The sequence below is a fragment of the Perissodus microlepis genome, chromosome 23 (genome assembly GCF_051167445.1).
Source record: "Perissodus microlepis isolate ML-2025 ecotype Zambia chromosome 23, ASM5116744v1, whole genome shotgun sequence".
In the NCBI taxonomy this organism is placed as follows: domain Eukaryota; kingdom Metazoa; phylum Chordata; class Actinopteri; order Cichliformes; family Cichlidae; genus Perissodus; species Perissodus microlepis.
The window spans coordinates 21,159,717-21,175,256 of NC_140482.1; the positions used below are offsets into that span (position 1 = coordinate 21,159,717).

General features: G+C 36.6%; 1 protein-coding gene across 9 annotated transcripts in view; it reads right to left on the reverse strand.

Moving 5' to 3' along the window:
• LOC146361383 (nck-associated protein 5-like) overlaps positions 1–15,540 on the reverse strand; it is a 209,050-nt gene that overhangs the window by 40,306 nt on the left and 153,204 nt on the right. For all 9 annotated transcript variants that reach the window (XM_084921446.1, XM_084921445.1, XM_084921447.1 and 6 more), the window contains 2 exons: positions 15,144–15,249; positions 12,804–12,891 (listed from right to left, as the gene is read on the reverse strand). In XM_084921446.1, coding sequence (XP_084777572.1) covers positions 12,804–12,891; positions 15,144–15,249 — 194 coding nt within the window. The remainder of the gene's footprint in view (positions 1–12,803; positions 12,892–15,143; positions 15,250–15,540) is intronic.

Consider the following 15,540-nt stretch of genomic DNA (forward strand, 5'->3'; position numbering starts at 1 on the left):
TCCCCGAATAAACTTTTAACATATTTTTAGGCCAGAAAGTAGCGGTGTAAATTACAAATATCTGCTTGGTTTATCAAGACATCGCATATTTGCAAAGGTGTGCCGACGTTTTCAGAGACGTCTGTCACCCACCGGCTCGATAGCAAGCGGGGAGGGGGGTTCAGACCCCCGCTCTTTCGCTACTCAGGTTAAACATGATATACAAGTCAGTCGGATAACTTAAAAATGTAATTGTTTGCCTTTTTCTGTGTTTTATTTGTTCTGGAGTAAATCGGTTTGGCTGAGATCAAAGTTATTAGATTATTAGATTAAATAAAGCTTTATTAATCCATCCGGTGGGTTCCTCCGGGATTTTCACACAGCTCAATAAACGTTAAACGGTCGAGAATTTACGCCAGTGTCCTGTTATATTTTAAATAGCAAGGAGCAGACGGCCGACTTTATTAAACTCCAGCGAGACAGCGGTGATGCAAATCTTAAGGCTAGACCGTCCAATTTCACAGCCTTCTCGGTCTTTGAAGGACCCGGCCCACGTAGACCGCGAAGGCCGGGTCCTCCGAAGGATGCAGCCGACGTTTTGGGACACAGCTAATGGCGGTAAAATAGCTCCTTTGAAGTTGCCGACCCTGCTGCTTCAGCAGCTAATCAGTGGTTCTAAAATGACGGCTCATTACCTCACAACCGAAGGAATGAGGCCGTTTTAACTGACTGATTTGTGAAGAGAACTAACTTCAGCTTCCCTAACAGACTCAGAAGCACTAACACACCGAATGAACCAAATACAACACAATAACTGTAATAAACAATAAAATGAACCATATTAATTTCACACTGGGCCTATAGCAGCTAGGCTAGGCGTTAGCGCTTAGGTTGTTAGGGCTAGCATACCAAACACTCCTTTTAAATAGTAAAATTACAACGTTTCACTAAAAAAGCAGTCATTGTGTTACTTTAACATGACTTATACTTCGACTGGCTTCATAAGTCACTAACAACAACTGGGTAAATCCCTCATACAGCTTATAGACATTTCATTTCAGAGAAGAGAGACAGAGAAGCAGCGCTTACCGGCAGGGATCGAGCTGAGAGTGGGCGGAGATTCAGGAGTCAGGCGGAGACGTAAAAAAAGAGGCATTCACGAGTAGTGGGAAACTCCGCAATTACACAAAATTGGCATGGAAAACATGAAAAATATATGTAAATTTAAATATTATTATACTAGATTTTTTTGCAACAAAAAGCAACTAGCAGAAATTTAATTCTATAAGTTTAATAAATGTTTCAAACAGGATTCTTTGAATTTGAAATAATGGTTAAAAGACATAAATAAACACAAGGTCATTATGTTAAAATGTACTTTATTATGATAGATTTATTTAACTGACTGCAGTAATAAGAACAGTCTTCTTCTGAACACCAACACCAAGGAGCTGGTGTTGGTGATCGCCTAAGCATCCTCACAGTAGGAGCTGCAGAGGCTCATCTCAATCCACTGCAGGACACAAGAGGTTCAGGAGGTCCCTTAACCCCACTGCCATGAGACTTTTTAACAGCGACTCCTGACATGTTCATTGCACATTTGTTTCTTTTATTCTAATACATATTGGTTGTAATCATGAATTCTGAATTGCTTTAAAGCTGAAGCTGTCTGCAAAAACTAGCTGAAAAAGCTGAAAAGTTGCAGAAATTGTAAAAACTTTGCAGAAGCAAAAGAAGTTTGCTAAAATGTAATAACTTAGCAGAACTGCAATATCTTAGAGGAAACATAATACTTGGCAGAAATACAATAGCATAGCAGAACTTAGCAGAAATATTGTAACTTACCAGAAACATGATAACTTCTCAAAAATACAAGAATTTAGGAGAAATAGTATAAGATAACAGAAATAATATATTTAGCCAAAAATACTTAAACATTACAGAAACACTATGATTTAGAAAAATAGTACAACATAGCAGAAATACTGTGTTTTACCAAAGACACTGTGATGAATTATGAATATTGTAATTTTAAATTAAGACTATGTTTTAGCACAAATACTATAATTTGACAGAAATACTATAATTTAGCAGAAATACTATATCAGGCACAAATCCTATAAAAAGCAGAAATGGTATGATTAAGCATAAATACTACATTTAGTAGAAATACTATGTTTTAGCACAAATGCTACAAAATGGCAGAAATACTATAATTTAGCAGAAATACTATATTAGGCACAAATCCTATAAAAAGCAGAAATAGTATGAGTAAGCATAAATACTACATTTAGTAGAAATACTATGTTTTAGCACAAATCCTTTAAAAAGCAGAAATACTATATTAGGCACAAATCCTATGAAAAGCAGAAATAGCATGATTTAGCAGAAATACTGTATTTAGCACAAGTACTGAAAAGTAGCAGAAATAGTATGATTTAGCAGAATAGTAATAACTTACAAAATTACAAATATGGACACATATTGAAACACAAATGCACAGAGGGACACACAAACACAGGCTCTACTCCAGTCAAGCAGTCTAACTATATTCAATTTAAATCCTACAATGACATGCTGCCAAATAAGGGTAGGGTTCTCTCTCTCTCACTAAACACACACACACACACACACACACACACACACACACACACACAAGATCCAATTCAGTCAACCAGTCTAAATATATTGAATTTAAATCTTACAATGAGATCATCCCATAAAAAGGCTCTCTCTCTCTCTCTCTCTCTCTCTCTGTCTCACACACACACACACACACACACACACACACACACACACACACACACACACACACACACACACACACACACAAGATCCAATTCAGTCAACCAGTCTAAATATATTAAATTTGAATCTTACAATGAGATCATCCCATAAAAAGGCTCTCTCTCTCTCTCTCTCTCTCTCTCTGTCTCACACACACACACACACACACACACACACACACACACACACACACACACACACACACACACAAGATCCAATTCAGTCAACCAGTCTAAATATATTGAATTTAAATCTTACAATGAGATCATCCCATAAAAAGGCTCTCTCTCTCTCTCTCTCTCTCTCTCTGTCACACACACACACACACACACACACACACACACACACAGGGTGAGAGAAGTAAGTTTCTAGCTCAGTCAAGCAGGCTGGGAGCTGCTGAATTTGAATCCACCAATCAGAGAGCCTGTGCACTTTTCCCCGCCAAAACAGGTGCACGCAGCACAGCGAGACACAGGATTTTTGCAGTCTATTTCTCATAATGACGACTCCCCTCAAACAAATGACCATAATTTCCTAACCGTAGGGGCTAGAACGGTCATTCTTACACCGTTTTGTTCAGAAGAGATTGGGGAATCTTCAAGTGTTGACAATTTATCATTAAAATATGAATTTTTAGAGATATATGACATGGATGACTTGTTGACTTAGAAGCCACGAATTCCCCAATATGCAAATTTGAATGCCTCAGCCCACATATATGATTGGCTGGCTGGGAAGCCGTGCAGGCCCTGATTTGTGGATTTGAATTCCTCAGCCCTCAGATATGATTGGCTGGCTTAGAAGCCATGAAGGCCCCAATATGCAAATTTGAAAGCTTCAGCCCACATATATGATTGGCAGGCCCTGATTTGAAAATTTGAATGTCTCAGTCCTCACAGAGGATTGGCTGCCTTGGGACCTGGCAGAAATATATAGAAATAGTATGATTAAGCATAAATACTACATTTAGTAGAAATACTATGTTTTAGCACAAATACTATAAAAAGCAGAAATACTATAATTTAGCAGAAATACTATATTAAGCACAAATCCTATAAAAAGCAGAAATACTATATTAGGCACAAATCCTATAAAAAGCATAAATAGTATGATTAAGCATAAATACTACATTTAGTAGAAATACTATATTTTAGCACAAATACTATAAAAAGCAGAAATACTATAATTTAGCAGAAATACTATATTAAGCAATATAAATATCCTATAAAAATCCTATAAAAAGCAAAAATACTGTACTATGATTTGGTAGAAAAATTATAATTAATCAGAAATACTATATTTGGCACAAATCTTATAAAATAGCAGAAATAGTATTATTTAGCACAATAATAATAACTTAAACAGAAAAATTGGAAAAGCAAAATGGACAGCTGAAAAAAGGGTGAGAGAAGTAAGTTTCTAACTCAGTCAAGCTGCCTGGGAGCTGCTGAATTTGAATCCACCAATCAGAGAGCCTGTGCACTTTTTCCCGCCAAAAGAGGTGCACGCAGCACAGAGAGACACAGAATTTTTGCAGTCTATTTCTCATAGTGACGACTCCCCTCAAACAAATGACCATAATTTCCTAACCGTAGGGGCTAGAACGGTCATTCTTACACCGTTTTGTTCAGAAGAGATGGGGGAATCTTCAAGTGTTGACAATTTATCATTAAAATATGAATTTTTAGAGATATATGACATGGATGACTTGTAGACTTAGAAGCCACGAATTCCCCAATATGCAAATTTGAATGCCTCAGCCCACATATATGATTGGCTGGCTGGGAAGCCGTGCAGGCCCTGATTTGTGGATTTGAATTCCTCAGCCCTCAGATATGATTGGCTGGCTTAGAAGCCATGAAGGCCCCAATATGCAAATTTGAAAGCCTCAGCCCACATATATGATTGGCTGGGAAGCCGAGCAGGCCCTGATTTGAAAATTTGAATGTCTCAGTCCTCACAGAGGATTGGCTGCCTGGGGACCTGGCAGAAATATATAGAAATAGTATGATTAAGCATAAATACTACATTTAGTAGAAATACTATGTTTTAGCACAAATCCTATAAAAAGCAGAAATACTATAATTTAGCAGAAATACTATATTAAGCACAAATCCTATAAAAAGCAGAAATACTATATTAGGCACAAATCCTATAAAAAGCATAAATAGTATGAGTAAGCATAAATACTACATTTAGTAAAAATACTATGTTTTAGCACAAATAGTATAAAAAGCAGAAATACTATAATTTAGCAGAAATACTATATTAAGCACAAATCCTATAAAAAGCAGAAATACTATATGAGGCACAAATCCTATAAAAAGCAGAAATACTATATTAAGCAATATAAATATCCTATAAAAATCCTATAAAAAGCAAAAATACTGTACTATGGTTTGGTAGAAAAATTATAATTAATCAGAAATATTATATTTGGCACAAATCTTATAAAATAGCAGAAATAGTATGATTTAGCACAATAGTAATAACTTAAACAGAAAAATTGGAAAAGCAAAATGGACAGCTGAAAAAAGGGTGAGAGAAGTAAGTTTCTAGCTCAGTCAAGCAGGCTGGGAACTGCTGAATTTGAATCCACCAATCAGAGAGCCTGTGCACTTTTTCCCGCCAAAACAGGTGCACGCAGCACAGAGAGAGACACAGGATTTTTGCAGTCTATTTCTCATAGTGACGACTCCCCTCAAACAAATGACCATAATTTCCTAACCGTAGGGGCTAGAACGGTCATTCTTACACCGTTTTGTTCAGAAGAGATTGGGGAATCTTCAAGTGTTGACAATTTATCATTAAAATATGAATTTTTAGAGATATATGACATGGATGACTTGTTGACTTAGAAGCCACGAATTCCCCAATATGCAAATTTGAATGCCTCAGCCCACATATATGATTGGCTGGCTGGGAAGCCGTGCAGGCCCTGATTTGTGGATTTGAATTCCTCAGCCCTCAGATATGATTGGCTGGCTTAGAAGCCATGAAGGCCCCAATATGCAAATTTGAAAGCTTCAGCCCACATATATGATTGGCAGGCCCTGATTTGAAAATTTGAATGTCTCAGTCCTCACAGAGGATTGGCTGCCTTGGGACCTGGCAGAAATATATAGAAATAGTATGATTAAGCATAAATACTACATTTAGTAGAAATACTATGTTTTAGCACAAATACTATAAAAAGCAGAAATACTATAATTTAGCAGAAATACTATATTAAGCACAAATCCTATAAAAAGCAGAAATACTATATTAGGCACAAATCCTATAAAAAGCATAAATAGTATGATTAAGCATAAATACTACATTTAGTAGAAATACTATATTTTAGCACAAATACTATAAAAAGCAGAAATACTATAATTTAGCAGAAATACTATATTAAGCAATATAAATATCCTATAAAAATCCTATAAAAAGCAAAAATACTGTACTATGATTTGGTAGAAAAATTATAATTAATCAGAAATACTATATTTGGCACAAATCTTATAAAATAGCAGAAATAGTATTATTTAGCACAATAATAATAACTTAAACAGAAAAATTGGAAAAGCAAAATGGACAGCTGAAAAAAGGGTGAGAGAAGTAAGTTTCTAACTCAGTCAAGCTGCCTGGGAGCTGCTGAATTTGAATCCACCAATCAGAGAGCCTGTGCACTTTTTCCCGCCAAAAGAGGTGCACGCAGCACAGAGAGACACAGAATTTTTGCAGTCTATTTCTCATAGTGACGACTCCCCTCAAACAAATGACCATAATTTCCTAACCGTAGGGGCTAGAACGGTCATTCTTACACCGTTTTGTTCAGAAGAGATGGGGGAATCTTCAAGTGTTGACAATTTATCATTAAAATATGAATTTTTAGAGATATATGACATGGATGACTTGTAGACTTAGAAGCCACGAATTCCCCAATATGCAAATTTGAATGCCTCAGCCCACATATATGATTGGCTGGCTGGGAAGCCGTGCAGGCCCTGATTTGTGGATTTGAATTCCTCAGCCCTCAGATATGATTGGCTGGCTTAGAAGCCATGAAGGCCCCAATATGCAAATTTGAAAGCCTCAGCCCACATATATGATTGGCTGGGAAGCCGAGCAGGCCCTGATTTGAAAATTTGAATGTCTCAGTCCTCACAGAGGATTGGCTGCCTGGGGACCTGGCAGAAATATATAGAAATAGTATGATTAAGCATAAATACTACATTTAGTAGAAATACTATGTTTTAGCACAAATCCTATAAAAAGCAGAAATACTATAATTTAGCAGAAATACTATATTAAGCACAAATCCTATAAAAAGCAGAAATACTATATTAGGCACAAATCCTATAAAAAGCATAAATAGTATGAGTAAGCATAAATACTACATTTAGTAAAAATACTATGTTTTAGCACAAATAGTATAAAAAGCAGAAATACTATAATTTAGCAGAAATACTATATTAAGCACAAATCCTATAAAAAGCAGAAATACTATATGAGGCACAAATCCTATAAAAAGCAGAAATACTATATTAAGCAATATAAATATCCTATAAAAATCCTATAAAAAGCAAAAATACTGTACTATGGTTTGGTAGAAAAATTATAATTAATCAGAAATATTATATTTGGCACAAATCTTATAAAATAGCAGAAATAGTATGATTTAGCACAATAGTAATAACTTAAACAGAAAAATTGGAAAAGCAAAATGGACAGCTGAAAAAAGGGTGAGAGAAGTAAGTTTCTAGCTCAGTCAAGCAGGCTGGGAACTGCTGAATTTGAATCCACCAATCAGAGAGCCTGTGCACTTTTTCCCGCCAAAACAGGTGCACGCAGCACAGAGAGAGACACAGGATTTTTGCAGTCTATTTCTCATAGTGACGACTCCCCTCAAACAAATGACCATAATTTCCTAACCGTAGGGGCTAGAACGGTCATTCTTACACCGTTTTGTTCAGAAGAGATTGGGGAATCTTCAAGTGTTGACAATTTATCATTAAAATATGAATTTTTAGAGATATATGACATGGATGACTTGTTGACTTAGAAGCCACGAATTCCCCAATATGCAAATTTGAATGCCTCAGCCCACATATATGATTGGCTGGCTGGGAAGCCGTGCAGGCCCTGATTTGTGGATTTGAATTCCTCAGCCCTCAGATATGATTGGCTGGCTTAGAAGCCATGAAGGCCCCAATATGCAAATTTGAATGCCTCAGCCCACATATATGATTGGCTGGGAAGCCGTGCAGGCCCGGATTTGAAAATTTGAATGTCTCAGTCCTCACAGAGGATTGGCTGCCTGGGGACCTGGCAGAAATATATAGAAATAGTATGATTAAGCATAAATACTACATTTAGTAGAAATACTATGTTTTAGCACAAATAATATAAAAAGAAGAAATACTATAATTTAGCAGAAATACTATATTAGGCACAAATCCTATAAAAAGCAGAAATAGTATGATTAAGCATAAATACTACATTTAGTAGAAATACTATGTTTTAGCACAAATACTATAAAAAGAAGAAATACTATAATTTAGCAGAAATACTATATTAAGCACAAATCCTATAAAAAGCAGAAATACTATATTTGGCACAAATCTTATAAAATAGCAGAAATAGTATGATTTAGCACAATAGCAATAACTTAAACAGAAAAATTGGAAAAGCAAAATGGACAGCTGAAAAAATGCTGAACATGCTAAGGGTCCCTCAAATATACTTGTTAAATGAAAAAAATCGGTAAAAAAATATATAACAGCCACACAATGACAAATATGGACACATATGGAAACACACAAGATCCAATTCAGTCAACCAGTCTAAATATATTGAATTTGAATCTTACAATGAGATCATCCCATAAAAAGGCTGTCTCTCTCTCTCTCTCTCTGTCACACACACACACACACACACACACACACACACACACACACACACACAAGATCCAATTCAGTCAACCAGTCTAAATATATTGCATTTGAATCTTACAATGAGGTCATCCCATAAAAAGGCTTTCTCTCTCTCTCTCTCACTCTCTCTCTCTCTCTCTCTGTAGCGCGCACACACACACACACACACACACACACACACACACACACACACACACACACACACAAGATCCAATTCAGTCAACCTGTCTTAATATATTGAATTTGAATGTTACAATGAGATCATCCCATAAAAAGGCTCTCTCTCTCTCTCTCTCTCTGTCACACACACACACACACACACACACACACACACAAGATCCAATTCAGTCAACCAGTCTAAATATATTGCATTTGAATCTTACAATGAGATAATCCCATAAAAAGGCTCTCTCTCTCTCTCTCTCTCTCTCTCTCTCTGTCACACAAACACACACAAACACACACACACACACACACACACACACACAAGATCCAATTCAGTCAACCAGTCTAAATATATTGCATTTGAATCTTACAATGAGGTCATCCCATAAAAAGGCTTTCTCTCTCTCTCTCTCACTCTCTCTCTCTCTCTCTGTAGCGCGCACACACACACACACACACACACACACACACACACACACACACACACACTCACACAGGGAGAGAGAAGCAAGTTTTCAGTCAAGCAGGCTGGGAGCTGCTGAATTTGAATCCACCAATCACAGAGGCTGTGCACTTTTTCCCGCCAAAACAGGTGCACGCAGCACAGAGAGACACAGGATTTTTGCAGTCTATTTCTCATAATGACGACTCCCCTCAAACAAATGACCATAATTTCCTAACCGTAGGGGCTAGAACGGTCATTCTTACACCGTTTTGTTCAGAAGAGATGGGGGAATCTTCAAGTGTTGACAATTTATCATTAAAATATGAATTTTTAGAGATATATGACATGGATGACTTGTTGACTTAGAAGCCACGAATTCCCCAATATGCAAATTTGAATGCCTCAGCCCACATATATGATTGGCTGGCTGGGAAGCCGTGCAGGCCCTGATTTGTGGATTTGAATTCCTCAGCCCTCAGATATGATTGGCTGGCTTAGAAGCCATGAAGGCCCCAATATGCAAATTTGAATGCCTCAGCCCACATATATGATTGGCTGGGAAGTTGTGCAGGCCCTGATTTGAAAATTTGAATGTCTCAGTCCTCACAGAAGATTGGCTGCCTGGGGACCTGGCAGAAATATATAGAAATAGTATGATTAAGCATAAATACTACATTCAGTAGAAATACTATTTTTTTTTAGCACAAATGCTATAAAATGGCAGAAATACTATAATTTAGCAGAAATACTATATTAAGCACAAATCCTATAAAAAGCATAAATAGTATGATTAAGCATAAATACTACATTTAGTAGAAATACTATATTTTAGCACAAATACTATAAAAAGCAGAAATACTATAATTTAGCAGAAATACTATATTAAGCACAAATCCTATAAAAAGCAGAAATACTATATTAGGCACAAATCCTATAAAAAGCATAAATAGTATGATTAAGCATAAATACTACATTTAGTAGAAATACTATATTTTAGCACAAATACTATAAAAAGTAGAAATACTATAATTTAGAAGAAATACTATATTAAGCAATATAAATATCCTATAAAAATCCTATAAAAAGCAAAAATACTGTACTATGATTTGGTAGAAAAATTATAATTAATCAGAAATACTATATTTGGCACAAATCTTATAAAATAGCAGAAATAGTATGATTTAGCACAATAGTAATAACTTAAACAGAAAAATTGGAAAAGCAAAATGGACAGCTGAAAAAAGGGTGAGAGAAGGAAGTTTCTAGCTCAGTCAAGCAGGCTGGGAGCTGCTGAATTTGAATCCACCAATCAGAGAGCCTGTGCACTTTTTCCCGCCAAAACACGTGCATGCAGCACAGAGAGAGACACAGGATTTTTGCAGTCTATTTCTCATAGTGACGACTCCCCTCAAACAAATGACCATAATTTCCTAACCGTAGGGGCTAGAACGGTCATTCTTACACCGTTTTGTTCAGAAGAGATGGGGGAATCTTCAAGTGTTGACAATTTATCATTAAAATATGAATTATTAAAGATATTTGACTTGTAATGCACCATAACTGAGTAGAGGCGAAGCAAAAACTGCCTTGACTTCCCCTCAAACAATGCTTTCTAACTCTAAATCTATTTGGAGTATTGATATCATTCTTTCACCGTAAGAGACAGCAGGCTTTGGTGAACAATCATGGAAATTTTCAGGTCTCTGTGGAAATCCATTAAAAAGATATGACGAGAGAAAAAAGTGGTTCATTTCAAGAGTTTGAAATCTGAAGAAATCTGAGCGAAGGACGAATTTCCTACCCTCAAACAAGTCCAACTCATTTCAGAATGGTAATAGGTGAGAAAGAAATTCTTGAATTGTGAGCGTCAGGAGTGTCTGAAGATATACGGGGACAAGCCTCATGTTTTAACTTCGCTTCGTTAAGGAGATATGACGATTCGAATATGCCTCTCATTACAGAAATCAAGCGATGATTTTGAACAAGCTCTCCATTGACTTTCTATGGAGAGTTTTCCGACTTTGTGTTGGTCTGAGGAGATTTGCCAAAATTCTATAAATCCCACAACAATGATGGTGACATTTTCTGAAAGCCAGCAAAAATATCTACGTTTTGATGTATAATTTGTGGAAGTTGAGTGAAAATTGAGCAAGTAGCAAACAGTTGTTCGGACATGAAGAGAAGACTGCGAAACCTAGAGTGGCACACTGGAAGCCAAGTGCATAGCAACCATAACAACGCATGTATTTTGTGAAAAATCACAATTTTGCAACTGAAAACTTAAAGAGGGATAAGATGAAAACTGTAACAGATATGAAAAAGCTGAATCATACATGAATAGCCCAATAATTTGTGAACATTTTAAAGTTTGAATGGTTGTTCTAGGCGAAAGTATGAGGAAGTAGTTAAGTTTCAAAAAAGAGCAAGTTTTAGCAGAATTTTGGAAGTTTTCCATTCATTTCAATGGGACAAATTAAAGGAAAAAAGCTTAATATTTTAAAAAGTATAATAGCAAAAAATAGCAAAAATCATAGCGATCATTAGCAGAAATAGCAGAATAGTATAAAATTTGAACGGTGAAAATAGCATAAAAATTGTGGAAGTAGTTAAGTGCCAAAAAAAAGCAGAAAAAGTGGCAACTAGAATAATAATAATAATAATAATAAAGAATAAAGAGAAACAGGAACTCAATAGTGTGGATGCTTAAAGCATCCACACAATAATGATTCTGACTTATCTGCACACCCCTCTTTTCCCTCCAAAACAAACTGGCTGGGGTTATAACCCATCTAATTTATTTTAATAAAACTAAGAGAAAAAACAAAATCGCTACCCTGCTATCAGCAAATCTAAATTCACATCTGCAATAGAGCTACATTTCAAGAAGCATGCCATTATGTATTTTGAGATGAATCTGTGAAACAATTTGTCAATAACCCGGTGAGTGACAGCCAAGTAACGAACACGGTGCACTCCACATCCAGTAAACAGCACCTACACCCCCTCCTTCCCCTCACCGATCTACAATCTACAATGTAAGTTTGTCGCTCTGCAGTAATAACAGTCATCATCTCATCTCACAATTGTTTGATGCATTTATTTTTTCACTTCTTTAGCTGCTCAGGCATTGTGAAACATCACCCGGCTGCACGTCAATCACCTGAACAGACTGTCAATGTGCCGTTTGCAACCGCTGCTGTTTCCCCACAGTAATGGTGAGTCTGGCAGTGAGGGGAATCAGTTGGCGATGGAATTGAGTTGTCAGTCACATCAGGAAATCGCAACTGTAAAAATGTGTTAATGCTTTGTTGCACCGGTTGATTTTTGACAGGTTTAAGCCAAATGAAAACCTGTACTCAGTGAGATAAACACTTGCAGATAGAGTATGAAACCCAGAGAAGAGAAGACGTGAAGTTTAGGCAAAGTAACAACTCAAATCAGAGAAGAGGAAAGATATTGTTCATTTAAACTGCCTTTAGCGAAAGCTGAAAAGTTACTCACAGACTCACCTAACATGTGGTCTTGACAAGCTGCGTCTGGGATGTGTCCCTCTACATTTTCAGCCTTTAGGTTGATCTTCTCTGTTATTATGAGGGTCTAGAAAATGAACAAACTCCATGTTAGTGACAAAGTTATGATCTAAAGCAGAGATTTTAAACCTTTTTTCTGACACACCCTTAAAGGTTTGTCAGATAGACCTGAGAACACCTTCACCATCCCCACTTTTCAAGTTCAAACACGTTTATTTGAAAATTATTTTAAACTGGAAACACTTTCAGCTTAGTAACCAATCATAGCAATTAAATTCAGTCACACCACAGTACAAATAGGACAGAAACTTTCTTGCTTGAACAGAGAAAATCAGTGGTTGCTCAGTAACTGCCCTGAATTTTTTCACATTGGTCAACTGATTGCAAGACGTTGCAGCAACCACTCTCCAAACAATCCTAGTCTAGCTCAGATTGCCTGCAATCACTCTCAGACAGATTGGCATACATTTACTGGGAGTGGTCCCCAACTTTGAAATAACAGTGATGCACGTGCTTTGACTAATTTTAGTATAGTATGACTAGTATAACTGCAGCATTAGTGAAATATCCCAACTATTAGATTACTGACAGCTTGTTCATCTATTCTTATTTTGCTAATAATTTCATCTGGCATTTAATACTTTAAGCTAAAATATTTAACATTGTTTACTAATTTGTTCAACCATATTTAGCAGAAACTGTTTTTAACTGCTAGCTAAACCAGTAATTATTAACGCTCTGCTTTTTCCACATCATTTAAGCAAGTCATTTCAACTGTCTATCTATTAGAATTATCTAACAATTTCAACCAGTATGTTAAACTTAGTATTCATAACTATTTCACATTTTTCTATATTTTCTACATGTAAAAAGTATTTTAAATAATTTTTTAGCTAACAATTCAAACTGGTAGTAATACATTAAATGTTTGATTCATATTTTTAGCTAGCTTGCGTAATGGTTTAAGCTAGTTTTAGCTAGATGGTGCAAGTTTTATTGCTCTTTCATTTCTTCATCTAAATTTTTATTTGATAGGTACGCTGTTAGGTCATAATTTCTCCCTTTTTAACCCTAATTTTAGCAAGCTACTGTGACTTTCCTGCAAAAACTTTCTCTTGCTTATGCCAACATTTATCCAGGTATTTTGACATGCCTTTTCTCAATTTTTTATTACTTATGCAATCCAAATCCCCACACATGTTTATAGTTACATTTCTATTGCTTATCAATTAATTATTTTTTTCTTTTAGGTGAGTTCAGCTAAGCTGTCCACATACCCCGGGATACCTTCTGAAAATATTAGACAGTATAGATGCAGCTTTGTTTGTATAAGCTGTTAACATTTATCAATTTAAAAGGCTTTCTTTTAGGTAATGTGCAAAAGAAAATTGTGGATGAAAAGGATTGGTTAAACCGATTCACGTACTATATGACTTTCCAGAGGACTGGACAAGCTTCTGGCTTTGTGAAATGTGTTGAAAGTTTTGTTCAGAAAGAAGTAAGGTAATTGTCACAGACTTTCTGCCATACTTTAATTAGGTTATTTTAAAAATGTGGTTTTGGGGGTGGTGTAAAAGGAGCTTGTAGGTCATAAAGTGTGGCTCTTTTGTTGTATTTCTGTGGGGAGAAGATAGACGGAAAGCTTGGAGGATGGTATTAAATGGCTCTTTTGTCAAATTGAGTGCCTGCGATAAGGGGCTCCTCCATGTTATCAAAATTTCACATCATCTGGATTAAATTTCCTACATTATGCGGTGAGACTGTCATTCTTTCCCCCTGTTCAGACTGCTCCTTTCAGTTTCTTTTATTATTGCTGTCTCCCTTCTTTCAGTCGCTCTCAAGCTCTCAGGCTCTCCGTCATATTTTGGCATTTTGACTGACAGGTAATAAAGAATAAACCCACAAGGTCATGATTTTAGCATTTTGCTTACAAAGTGCACTGATATGATTTACAGAATCAAACAGCTGATAGGAGCCTAATTTAAGTCTGTACTACATCCACAGCCTGATGGCTGCCTCTATGCGAGATATAGCTTAAAAACCTTCAGCTTTGTGGAGACAACAACAACACAGGATTGGCTTTGATAATAAAAAAAGTAGGCGATGAATTGTAGGCTGAGTCAGAACACAATGCGAATCAATATTGAGCCTTCAGGGGATGTGATGGTGAAGAGGCAGAGGTGTTGTGGATCTGTTTGTGAACATGTTCATACTCTACAAGTGTGAAAACCTATGGGAATTTTGGACGTATGCGTGCACTGCAAACAAGCTTGCCCCAAAAACTGTAACAAAGTCCGCAGTGCATGTTTGTCCACTTACAGCAGTATCTGAACAGATCTCCATATCTCCCTTCGTTTCGCTGTGTTTCTTGGGCGTGGAGATCCCAGGCGGCGATGTGGCCACGGAGTTGCCCTTCACAGCGGTCCTGTCAGGAAATAAGATTTGATCTGTTTTTCATGTCTGTGTGCCGAGTACTTCCTTTATCAACTCGCCAGGTAGAAAGCGAGACTGCTGATAAATTGCGTTGACCCACTCTTTCGCTTCATGAACGCGCAGGTAAACACATGTGTACACGCACACAGACACACATGGAAATGTCATCGCACGGTTAACAACCTGCATGAAGTGGTACCTCACAAGTGTTTGAAATCTGTCAGCTGGGTTTTTGAAGAGGAAAATGAGCAAAGAGAGTAGATGACTGTGGCTTAAACATACA